Genomic DNA, 11,773 nt, shown 5'->3' with positions numbered 1-11,773 from the left:
TAGTAACAGATCCCAAACCCCAGCATCAGCGCTGGCTCAATGGAATAAGCTGTGGTATAATCTGGACTCTGAGTTGCTACCCACTGGGCCTACAACTTCAGTCTTTTGCGAAGTTCAAAGCTCTCCCAGTATCTTATCAAGGTTGTTTAGAGCAAGATGAAGCTAGAATAGCCTAGCCTCTCTGAAATGAAAGAGAGCTCCCCCCCCCACCTCGCATTTATTTATTTTTATAGCAAGGGTGCAGGTAACCCCCCTCCCACCTTTAAAAAATCAAATAGATGCTTTAGCAGGATGCTGCCTTCCCATGAGCCCTGGAGATTGTTCCTGACTCAGGAAAAGGGTTATTGGCGGCGCTCAAAGACACTAGCTCTAGAAAAAGGATTCATTTCTTTTATTAAGGAGCTAGCTATATTCTGCAGCGGTTGTTTACACTTGGACTTTTCTGCATTTGCTCTCAAGGCTTGTTTCAAATAGGTGAGGCCAACCTGGAGAACAGCAGAGGACGTACCAACCGATATCTGAGATGCACACAACAAGTTGGCTCACAGTGGTCGTGCAAACAGAGAGAAGAGAATACAAAATAAATATGGCACCTCCTCAGAAAAAAAAAAAAAAAAACACAAAAACCGGAATCACAGCGGCGGTCACAGCACAAAGACCTAGCAATTGCAGGCGATACCAAGCAAGCACAGTTCAAAACGAAAGCAAATTCAGAAAGGAGAGGTGTTCCACAAGGTGACTTGCCAGACTAAAAAGTATCTAAGTGAAAATGTTATAATTGACTTTTCAAGTATTCATTCACTCTAGATGATTAAACTGCCATAATCTGTATAAACTATAGAAAAATTATTAAATGTCAACTTTGACATTGTCCTGAAACTTCTGTCACTAGCCGAACATTTTCCCCAAGTTTAAGGAAGCTGCAGAGCCAGGACTATACATTACACTCTTAAGCTAACATGTGCTTTTCTCAATATTTGGCCCACACTTTTCCCAGAGATATTACATTTACAAAATTCTCAAAGAAACCTTTTAGGAGTAAACAAAAGGCACCCGAACCATTCATTATAAAAGCAGAAAAAAATATAAATAACACATTTTAATCAAATAATATAAAGTAAATATTCTGCGGGCATAATTTTTTAAAATTAATAAACTTCTTTTAATTTACTCACCATAAAGAAAAGATTTAAAATGTTCAAGTGCACTTGTTTGATTAATAAAGCATTTTATATTCAATTATTTAGTGCTAATCATTAGGAAGTTTACGTTGTCGAGGCAAAATCACCAGCTCAGACATTAAAAACTACCATTATAAAAATATAGCTACAAGGTCAGTATCAAATTACTCTTACATAGGACAGCTCAAGGGCTGTTTCTATGCGGCACTAGAAACATTTTTTTTTTAAACACCCAAATCCCTCTCAAAGCGCAGAAACCTCAAGAGCAGTGACATGAAGGTAGCTTGAAACACAGGTAAAGTCCTTTCCAAAAAAGAAAACAGGTGGTGTCCACCAGCATATGCTGATCATTAGTTTTAATAGTCTGCGGTAAATTTTTAAAGGTAGAAGTCAATTTGTCGGGCCTTCAGCTCGGTCTTCCTCCAGCTCTTGGGCTTCCTTTTTGGTTTCCCCATCCTTCGCCTCCTGTCTGGAAACCGGAAATTTGTCCTTGTTGTTCTCCTTTTTCCATTTCATTCTCCTGTTCTGGAACCAGATTTTTACCTGTCTCTCGGTGAGGGCTAAGGCATGGGAAACCTCGATTCTTCTCTTCCTGGTCAGATAAGGGTTAAAAAGGAATTCCTTTTCCAACTCTAAGGTTTGGAAACGGCTGTAGGTTTGTCTTCCCCTTCTTCTACCAGGAGCTGCTGATTAAAACAAAGAGAAAAAAAAGAGGAAAATAAACATTAAAAATGTAATGGTGCGTCTGCAGGTTGCTGGGGGTTTCTGAAACAGGTCTAAGGGGTGAAATATACACAACTCTCCTTAGGTCTGATATAATATATAGCATGGGCAGGCAAGAGGGACAGCGAGAACATCCTAGCAATTATTATGACCCCCATCATCTTTTCATGGTTTCTACTTTAAAGAAAAAAAAAGTCTGTACTACTTCATGAATAAAAGTCACTGTAAGCTACACGAAAAGAAAAAGGAGAGGGAGAGAAAAGGGGAGTTTTAAAGCAATTACGTGAGATGAAAGCAGATTTCTCCCCCTCTCCCCGCTTAAAAAAAAAAAAAATTGCATCCCAACCTTGTGGTCTCATCCAGGGAAACATTTGAGAAGGAGACGAGCTCTGATTTAAGTGGTCTGGGTCCTCGCCAATATTACCACTGGACGATTTACAGTCAGGATATTGTACCAGCTCGGCCTCTTGCTGGGTCGTAAAAATCGGCTGTCTCTGTAAGTTATCGTATCCGTAAAACTTCGCGGGCTCCCCGTGACAGGCAATCCCACCGCAGGGGGGAGGCGGCGGCGGAGGAGGTGGGGCGGCCTGGTAGGCTGCGGCTGGGCTGCCCCCGCCGGGGTGGAAGTAGTCCTGGCCGGGACCCGGGCCGCCCCCACTACTGCAGCCCGGCCCGGCGGGCGGCGGCGATGGGTGCGGGTGCGGGTGCGCGTGCGGGAAGCCGGCGGCGCTGTTGCCATAGAGCTGCAAGGCGGCGGCAGCGGCGTGGCGGCCGCCGACCTCGGGCGCGAAGTGACAGTCGTAGTAAGTGGGATTGATGGCTTCGCCCGCCGCGGCCGCCGCCGCGGCCGCCGCCTTGTACTTGGAGTACAGCGGGTTCACGAAGTACGAACTCATCGAGGCGGCGGCGGCGGCGGCCAGCGGCCGGGGGCCAAGGTAGGGCGGCCCCGGGCGGGCGGGCGGCGCGGAGCTGGCAGGGAGCGCGCCTCAGCGCCACCGCACTGCCGCGGGGGCCTCTGGGGCGGCTGCTCGCGCCACTGGGGCCGCCGGGCTACGTTGCTGCTGCCACCCGCCGGCCCGCCGCTTCTGAGACCCCCGCAACCGCGGGCACTCCGCTACTGGGCGCTCATGCTCCTCTCTCGCGCCCGCCGCCTCGACCTCGCGCCGCCTCCCTCGCGGGTCGCAGGGCCTCACCCAGCCCCCGCGTTCCACTGCCCGCCCGGCCTCTCCCGGCGCGCGCCGGCTTGGCCGCAATAAACTCGCCAACACCCGGGTGACCTGCCCCGCTGCCTCCACTCTTTCCTCTCAGGCACCAGGCGGCCCTGAGCGCACCGGGACAACAAAAAAAAGTGCGCCCGGCCCACGGAGACACTCTTTGGCTTCGGTTTACAAACCCCCGCTCTGGAGGGAAAAGGAAAAAAAACACCCTCTGCCCGCCGCCACCTCTCACCTCGCCCCCCCCGCAGCCCCCTCCCACCGCTCTCGCCGCCGCTGCCGAGGCTGCCGCCCCGGTGCGCCCCGGCGAGGCATTTTCGCACCACGCCACTGCCGGGAGAGGGAGCGAGATGGACGCGAGATAACCGCGCGGAGGGATCCGCGCGGAGGCGACATCACTGCACCCGACGGGACGCCTCACGCTGGCGCGGAGATGCCTCCGCCAGCCTTAAAGGGGGCCCATAAAACCGCACTGCCAAGGGCTCGCCGTGCCCCCGGGGCCCAGGGAATGCGGGCCATGGCCGGCAGGGCGGGGGCACCGCAGAGCCTTACACTTGGGGGTGGGGGAGCGGGGAGGCAGAGAGGCCACTCCCAGGAGACTGTGGAGCAAATGACTCCCTTCCCGGCCCCTGGAGTAACCCCTCAGAGGTTGGCCGTGGCTTTTGCGCCTCTGGACACGCGGGCGCAGCCCAGGGAACGAGGACAAGCCGTGTAGACGATCCGGACTGAATATTTGAGTTAGGTCCTATCCAAGTGGCTTGATTAAAGGCCACAAAGGTGACCTCAATACCAAAGTGCATTATCAAAGTGAATCTAAGTAAGCCCTTCTTTTCCAGCCGAGCGGGCCTTGTGGAAATGAGATGTACATTTACCCTTGACGCACTGCACGCCTGGCTGAGGCTCCCAGGTTAATTGATACTTAATGGAAATCATGCCCATGAATATAGTTTCCATCATTTCACCCTTGATAGACGTCAGTACCAGGCGCAGGGGGCAGCCTGAAGAATGTGGGGAGGGGGAACATTAGCGTTGCTGAGGGAGTAAATAGAAAAGCAGAGAGAAATGTTCCATGCCGCTAAGGAGGACTCACGCTGGGAGGCTGGTATTTTCTCCGGCAGGACGTGCGGCTCTGGGTCTCAGCCCCTTCGTGGAGAGGACCTCGGCAGGCGGTGGCCCCGGGCGGAGGTCGGGGAGCTGACCCCCGGGAGCCCCCCAAGGAGCCTCCGGGCCTGCGTTCGGAACATGCCGGTTGCAAGCAGCTGCAGGCGGCGCCCATCTAACGATTCTAGTTCATGCAACAAGCCTGTGAAGTCAGTGCCGAGAACAGGCGCCGTGTTCAACTTAAAAAGTTAACTAATTTTTCCAAAGGTAAAGAAAGAAAAGTCAATCTATGAAGGACAAGGAAGAGAAACGTCCCATGTCATGTGGGCAAATCGAGTGTGAATCGGAAAAATATTCCTGATTTTAGAAACTGGCTCTGAAGCCTCTTGGCTTTACACCACCAATTCGCCTTCTCTTTCCCCTTCTTCTTCCCCCCACCTCTACTCCTGTGTTGATGATGTTCAATGTCCAATAAATGTAATAGGTCTCTGCTGAGTGTGTTTTCCTTTGCCTACTCTGCCTTTTTCGTGGGTCTTTGGGTGACCCTTTTTCTTGGGATAATCCATTGTTGTTGAGGGCGCCAGGCCCACGGGAGCCGACCTCAGAAACACTCTCTCAGCCCACCTAGGACGCCCCCGCTAAAACTTAAACACACCTTGCTGGCTTTTCACGCCAAATGAGAATGTCTAAACCCCCCCCTCCCCCCGAGAGCTCCCAAAGGCGTAGCAGGCGACTGATTTCAACTACCTCTTGCCCCTTGTGGGGTGGCCCAGCTCGTGGTTGAGATCCTGAGGTTAGTCCGGGTGGACAGAATATTATTATTCTGCAAATGGAGAAAATAAGGTTGAGACGGAAAGGCATAACAAGATAATGTTTTATTTCTACAGGGAATAGCTGAAAATAGCGAAGGTAAACGGATTGCTAATGAATCTGCAGATTATAAAGGCATATCTTATTTTTAAATTAGTAGGGAGTGCAAGGAGGCTTTTGCTGTGTGAGTGGTGATGGGTCCGGTTTTTGTTGTTGTTATTGTTGTTTTCTGCCAGTTATCACCAGGTTAAAAACTTCCTTTAAATCCCTAAGTGAACGAAATGATTCGGACAGTTAAGGGTTTGTACTCCAATCTTGCAAATACTCAATTAAAAGAGTAACTATTTTCAATAAAGCCTTGAAACAAACTTTGTAATCGTGCCTTTTAATTTCACTGTTTGGCGTGTGTGTGTGTGTGTGTGTGCGCGCGCGCGCGTGTTTAAACCCTCAATAGTGGATTTTGGAATGGAATGGGGGGAAAGAAGAGAGAGCCCAGATCTCAATAATACAAAGCACTTTCTAGAACTTTGTGATTCCTGAGGGGGCGAAAAAGAAACACAAACACCAAATTCATTTCTACACACATTCTGGCCTAATTACGAAAACATTGTAAGACAACATTTCCTCTTGGGACAAAACAGTTTTATTTTTTTTCCTTCAAGCATTCCGTTTATAATCTGAATGGGAACACAGTGCGATTAACTTCGTAAACGTATGCTTTTACACTTTTCTGTTTTGATACAATGCATTAACGTAACGTTTTCAACTGTGCTATAGTCCAAATTTTCTGAAATCCTAAGCCAAATTTTATACGTAATAAAGACTTCTAGAGAATGTAATAGTGCACATTGATTCTTTTTGGTTAAATTTATCCTAATTTGGAATCTAACATAGGATTGTATCCTTAATCAAGCCCTTCTTCCGCCGCAACGCCAGCTTTACGATCACAAAATGGAGCAACGGCGCTCTCTAGTGGCCAAATGCCACCTCTAACCGAACGAGCTTAACTTCTCTTTATTCAACTCAAACCAATTCCAATCTTGTTCTTTAGTTTGACTGGGGCTTGGATCGCTGACACTAATAATGCTTTCATCTCTTTGACTGTCGACAAGTCAAGTGCAGAAAACAGGGGCTCCTGAATGCCAAAGATATTTCTGCTGCCGAGAGCTTCCAGTAGTGTCTTTTTCAAAAACTTCCAGCCCTTATTTGCCAGATACAGTAAGTCCCCATTCTGTAATCGCCCACAATTACAGGATGGGCTAGATTCAACGAGATCAGAACTTTCTAAATATCAACTGCTGTAGGCCTCTTTTTTTTTTTTTTTAACAGTGGAACCATGGACTTCGAAAGCTAAGAAACTATATAAGTTAAATTGGTTCATTTTTTTTTAAAGCTGTTACATGTAGCATTAGATCCTGAATGTTTGCTACTTTGTAATTTTAATGCTTAAGGCCCATTTCACTGGACAATGGGGGTGGGGATAGAAGGCAAATTAGAAACTTTTTTGATTTATCTCTGAATGCCTGTCTGGAAAGGCCCCGTTGGGCTGTGTTCATTGGAATGTCTAAGCACAATAAATGAGATATTAAATTTATATCAAAAATCACAGAGTGAAATGAATTAGCTAAGCATTCCATTTGAGTTTTTTTTTTTAAAAGCGAAGACGTTAATCAGTTTAGGTGTTTCCTAAGAGGCTAATCTTTTTTCTCATTTTCAAAAATGCTTTCCTCCAATTCAGCTGTAACGATTAATTTATCTATAAGCAAACAGATAATTTCCAACAATATTTTTGCTCCGTGTTTGGAGTGGAGGGCTACATATTTTTGTGAAAGGTCATTTAAGTGGTAACTTCATCTCTTTCCGTCGACCATGCGGCTGGGAGATGCTCGGCCTAAGTAAATGACCCAAGAGCACTAACTCTCCCACCCCCAAATAACAGACATATTTTCCTTTTTTAAAAAGAAGGAGCTGGATGGCGGCCATAGTAAAATATTATTGAGAGCCACCCACTGGCTTCTTCTATACCCAGCTTATTTTAAAAATCAGAATTGTATTGTCTCCTCCCTACTACCATTTTTATTTCCTAGGTGCTCACACCTCATCCGGGGTTCCCCAGCCCGTCTTCTTAGTCCAACGGGGTCCTGTTTATATTTTATTGTCCAGATTTTAAGAGACCCAGTTTTGTCTGCATTTTTCCTTTCCTCCCACAAACACAAACATCAAAATGAGATACTTTCAAAGCGAAGCGCCGGGCCTGTTGTAAACTCATTACCTCCAGACGTCTCGCCGACTCGATGGCTTTATGACACCTTGGCTCTTCCTGTTTTCAAAGAGCCCAAGGTATCGGGTTGGCCGCAGGGGCGGGGGTACGCAGCACCTTCTGCCGGATCTGGGCCTTGGATTTCCCTCCCTGCCCCCCTCTGCTTTTCCTTCAAGTCCCCTCTTTCATCCGGATCCCCCCAAAACTCTGCCATCGCCCCCGCCTTCCGCCCAGCCCAGGCCGCCCGGCGCCGCCGCCTCTCGGGCCTGCAAAGGCCGTGTTGGGCCCAAATCCTCACTTACAATGACCTTCATTTTAGCCTCTGAATGCGACCCTCAGAGGGCCGAGCTGGGGGCTAAACACACAGAAACTGGGTGGGGGAGGGGGGAGCGGGGTGGGGATAGCTGCGGAGGAGAGCCTTGACCATTTTGATCTTCTAAGGTCACTTCGGGGCTCCTGTGGGGAGGGGCGGAAGCTCATAGCCTAACCGGCTCAGCCCTCCCGGAGCCAGCCAGCCCCGCGCAACTGGAGGAGTTGCCCCAGGGTGCTGAGTTGGCCTTTCCCTGGTTGCGTGGTGGGGGGGGGGGGCGGGGAGGGGAGCGGGGGTGTTAACGGCTGCGACTCCGTGAACAGAGGGAGATACGGGGTGCGGTATGTCAAAGCCCCAGAAAGACGGTCCCTTGGTTTCTGGGGTCCATGGGCTCTGCCGGTTCTGCTGCAATGCTGACACTGGGTCCAGGGTCCAGAGTTCGCCGAGGCACTGGAAGCAGGCTGGGACAGGACCGCCGAGGGCTCCCCCGGGGTAGGGGTGGGGGGGAGCTGTGCTCTATGCTGCAGTCTGCCCAACCAAAGCGAAACTCAGAGGCACATCAGAGACCTCTCAGGTGGAAGGGCCATGGATTTTTAGAAGTATCCTTCCCAGAGATGGGGAAGAAGTCCCATACGGGTGATATTTTGCAAAGAGGCAGAGAAAGCAAGCACACAGTGTTCAGGGCCAGCGTCTGGGCTCCATTTGATCAGGTCAGCATTTATTGGTAGGAAGCGGTAGCATTTACAACTGGTCCTCAGGCAGGAACCGGGAGGGCCTACACCCGCGGCCGCCCACGCGAGCCAAACCCTCCCAGGGAGAGTGCGGCTCCTCCAGTGCACTGAGAAGAAACCCCTGACCCACCGGAGGCCCTGGGCTCCTCTCTTGGCCTCATTCCAGATCTCAGTGGAGGGCCCACGGCCTCCCTGAGGAAAAGGGGCTTTCATAACCGGTGGGCAACACGGCCAGGGCTCGGCCCGAGCGGGCCTCCGCACCGTCGTCGCTGCCTTCGCTCTCGGAAATTGGGTGCGCTTTGCCCCCGCTTGAGCAGCGCTAAGCAGCGCTCGGGGCTAAACTACAGCACTTTTCAGAAATATAGGAGACATTTACACAGGAGAGGACTCCTCAAACCAGCGTGCACTCACAAAATATGGCATTTCCTAAGGAACCAACGGAACAGGAAAAGAGGGGAGCAGGATAGGGCAAAACCCCAAAGCCACTTGGTTTCTCCAACACATAAGCGAGCAAATACAGAGTCCCCCAAATTACCTCACAGAAACCAACCACACAGTCACTTCTACATAAAATGGGGTGGGGGGAATGTCCGAATGGCTGGAGAAGTTCTGGAAATCAAGCACCCACAAAGAAAAAAACCCCACTGCCATTGCAAAGCAGAGCAGTCCTGCCAGCGCGCGCCGGGTCAGTCTCCCTTGGGGCATTTCTCCTTGCTCATCTTTTTCATTTTCATCCTACGATTCTGGAACCAGATTTTGACCTGTCTCTCTGTAAGGTTCAGAATCCTTGCCACCTCATAGCGCCGGTCCCGAGTGAGGTACATGTTGAAGAGGAATTCCTTCTCCAGCTCAAGCGTCTGGTATTTGGTGTAGGGACAGCGCTTTTTCCGGGTGGAGCGAGCGTGGATCCAGTTTGCTGCGGGGTTGTCTATGAAGAGGGGGGTTTGAAGAAGGGGAGCGAGGGGCGGAGGGGAGGCAGGGAGAGACAACGGGGTGGGGGAGAGACGAAATCGTTAAATTAATTTCACCAAGGATGGCAGCTTTTCACAACTTGGGGGGGAATTATCATAAAAAGCCTTAATGCCCGCGCTCTGTTTACCGTACAAACCGCGTGCCCAGGGTAGGTGGTTATGGGACGCTTTTTTTATGGATGCGTGTAGCTCGCCCAGGCTAGGGTAGGCGTCTAGACGTTTTTATAGGTTAGTAAAACTATCAGTTTTGCACATTCGAGCCTTACAGGTTTCAGCAATAAATCAGGGGGCAATTTCTTTTGCACTTACTTGGGTCAAGTTGCTGCTGCGGCGCCTGCGAATGCTGCTTCTCTTCCTCCTTCAGCGGACAGCCCGGGCTCGGGTGGTCGCTGCAAGCTGAGGGCTCCGATGAGCCGCCTGCCCCGGACCCGGATCCGATCCCCGCCCCGGGCCCGGTTCCCCCAGCCGCCGCCGCTGCCACCTTGTCCCGTAGGAACGAGTTGCATGAGAACTCGGGGCCGCCGCTCCCCTGGGACTCTCGGGCCGCGGAGCACTCAGTCCTTTTGGAGGAGGAAGACGAGGAAGTGGAGGAGGTGGAGGTGGTGGCGGCGGCGACGGCGGGGGTCGGGGCCGCTCCGCTTTCAGGCTTAATCCCGTAGTGGCGCCCGTTAGGTGGGCCGCTGGGGCCGGGGCTGGGACCGGGGCCCGGGCCACCGCCGCTACCGCCGCCGCCGCCGCCGCCGCCGCCGCCCGCACCGCCCGGGAAGCCGGGCAGCGGCTCCATCCAGGAGCGCATGTAGCGGCCGGGCTCGGAGGCGGAAGCGGCCAGGGGCGGCGGGGGCACGTATGGGTGGTAAAGGCCGCTCATCGCCGCCGCCGCCGGGGGCTGGGCGGGCACCGCGGACCACGAGGCGGAGAACACGGCCGATTTGGGGGCAAAACTACACGAGGCGAACTCGGCGGCGGCGGCGGCCGGGCTGTCGGCCACACCTGCGGGCCTGCCCTGCGTGCCAGGCCCTGGAGGTCCGAAGCGTCCGGCGAACACCTCGTCTCCCTCATGGCCTATGAGAGAGTCCACGTAGTAGTTGCTGAGGGTGCCACTGGAGGACATTTTGAGGCGCCCCGCGCTCCCACCCAAGGTTACACTGCCCGCCGCGGCGCCGCTCCCCGCCGGCGCCCGAGCCGCCGACTAGTTCGCAGGCTGCAGCCTCCACCATTGGTCGCGCGGCCCACGTGATCATATTTACCAATACCAGGAGTAAATCAGTCCGCTAAACTGGGGGCTGCTGTGATTTAAAAAAAAAAAATCATCATCAACATAAGAGCAGCAATTAGAGCCCACGGGTCCCGGCCCGTGAGCCGAGCTCGGCCCGGCCTGACTCGGCCAACCCGGTGGCGACTGGGACCACGCGCCCCGACCGCGGCCGCAGGAGGCGCTGGGGACTATTTGTTCGCCTCTTCTTGCCGCCCTCGGTCTTGCAGTCCGGACTGGGGCTGCCTCCTCAAGCGTCTGGGCTCCGAGCTCCCGGCCGCGACTTCTGGGCGCACCGAGCACTTGGCAGAGCCCAGAGCGGCCGGGGGCGGGGAGCGCGAGCCTGCACGGCCAGAGGCAGGCCGGCCTTCCGAGGCGGCCCCCTGGCGCCCAAGGGGAGTTCTCCCGGTGCTTCTCTCCCGGCCCCAGCCCACCCCTGCCTACGCACACCCACACCCACACACGCTCTCTCACAGCTTGTCGTGTTGTTTAAAACAGGTGGAAGACCTCTGTAATGATATTATGCCTTTCAATAAAAATTTTATGAGGTGTATTTGATTATAGATTAATGTGTCCCTAATAAAACGGACGGATGGAGCAGCTCGAAAGGCCCCCCTCCCCCTACCACACTCACACACGCCCGCGCAGACACACACCCCCGACGTGAGGCTGAGCACACGCTGAGGCCGGAGGGTTGAGCTGGGGCGGCCTGGCCCTCGGGCTGGGCGCGGCCGGCGGCCACCGCCCGGGCTCTGTCTGCCTTCGGAAGTGTCCGCAAGCTGGCAGTCAGCACTGCGCGGACCTTGGCGGCCAGGGTGCCTTGTCTTCTCCGGGACTTCTGGAAAGGTCCTGGAAGAGAACATGCCATAGGGCAGAACCCAAATGGCAGCGCAGGCCCGCACCCCGCTGCTGCCCCGACCCTGCCTCAAGAATGGCCATCGGAACAGCATTTCCCTGGGCCAGGCCGCTCCCCTTGGTTCTCACTTGGATGCCTCCAAGTGAATTCCAGACATCTCTAAAAAATGCCCTGGTCCTTGGGCTAGTCTTACGAATTCTTTTCTTTCTTCCTCTCTCTCCTCCCCACTTTTTTCCCCCCAGTCTCCAAAGGTAAGGCTAGGCAGCCTTGAATCTGAGGGAAATGCCCATTGTCACTCCCAAATCCATGGTACAAAGCCTCGGAAGCCCGGCTGGGAGCCGAGACAAAAAGCAGTCGGGCGTCG

At 52.9% G+C, this 11,773-nt stretch overlaps 2 protein-coding genes across 3 annotated transcripts; both read right to left on the bottom strand.

The window, feature by feature from the left end:
- HOXD8 (homeobox D8) lies at positions 377-3,483 on the bottom strand. Of its 2 annotated transcripts, none has more exons than XM_018065017.1 (2): positions 2,251-3,483; positions 377-1,864 (listed from the first exon to the last, which is right to left on the bottom strand). In XM_018065017.1, exons 1-2 carry the CDS (start codon positions 2,798-2,800, stop codon positions 1,572-1,574), a joined length of 843 nt encoding a protein of 280 aa, XP_017920506.1. In that variant the 5' UTR covers positions 2,801-3,483; the 3' UTR covers positions 377-1,571. The 2 variants fall into 2 exon arrangements, with proteins under 2 accessions (XP_017920506.1, XP_013824154.1); XM_013968700.2 differs by having other exon boundaries at positions 377-1,867; positions 2,251-3,360.
- Positions 8,297-10,926, bottom strand: HOXD9 (homeobox D9). Its single transcript, XM_013968710.2, has 2 exons — positions 9,611-10,926; positions 8,297-9,258 (listed from the first exon to the last, which is right to left on the bottom strand). The coding sequence occupies exons 1-2, from the start codon at positions 10,410-10,412 to the stop codon at positions 9,017-9,019; spliced, it is 1,044 nt and encodes a 347-aa protein (XP_013824164.2). The 5' UTR covers positions 10,413-10,926; the 3' UTR covers positions 8,297-9,016.

The sequence above is a fragment of the Capra hircus genome, chromosome 2 (genome assembly GCF_001704415.2).
Source record: "Capra hircus breed San Clemente chromosome 2, ASM170441v1, whole genome shotgun sequence".
Taxonomy (NCBI): Eukaryota; Metazoa; Chordata; class Mammalia; order Artiodactyla; family Bovidae; genus Capra; species Capra hircus.
The sequence above is the reverse complement of the archived record's forward strand: the minus strand, read 5'-3'. Positions and strand labels throughout refer to the sequence as shown.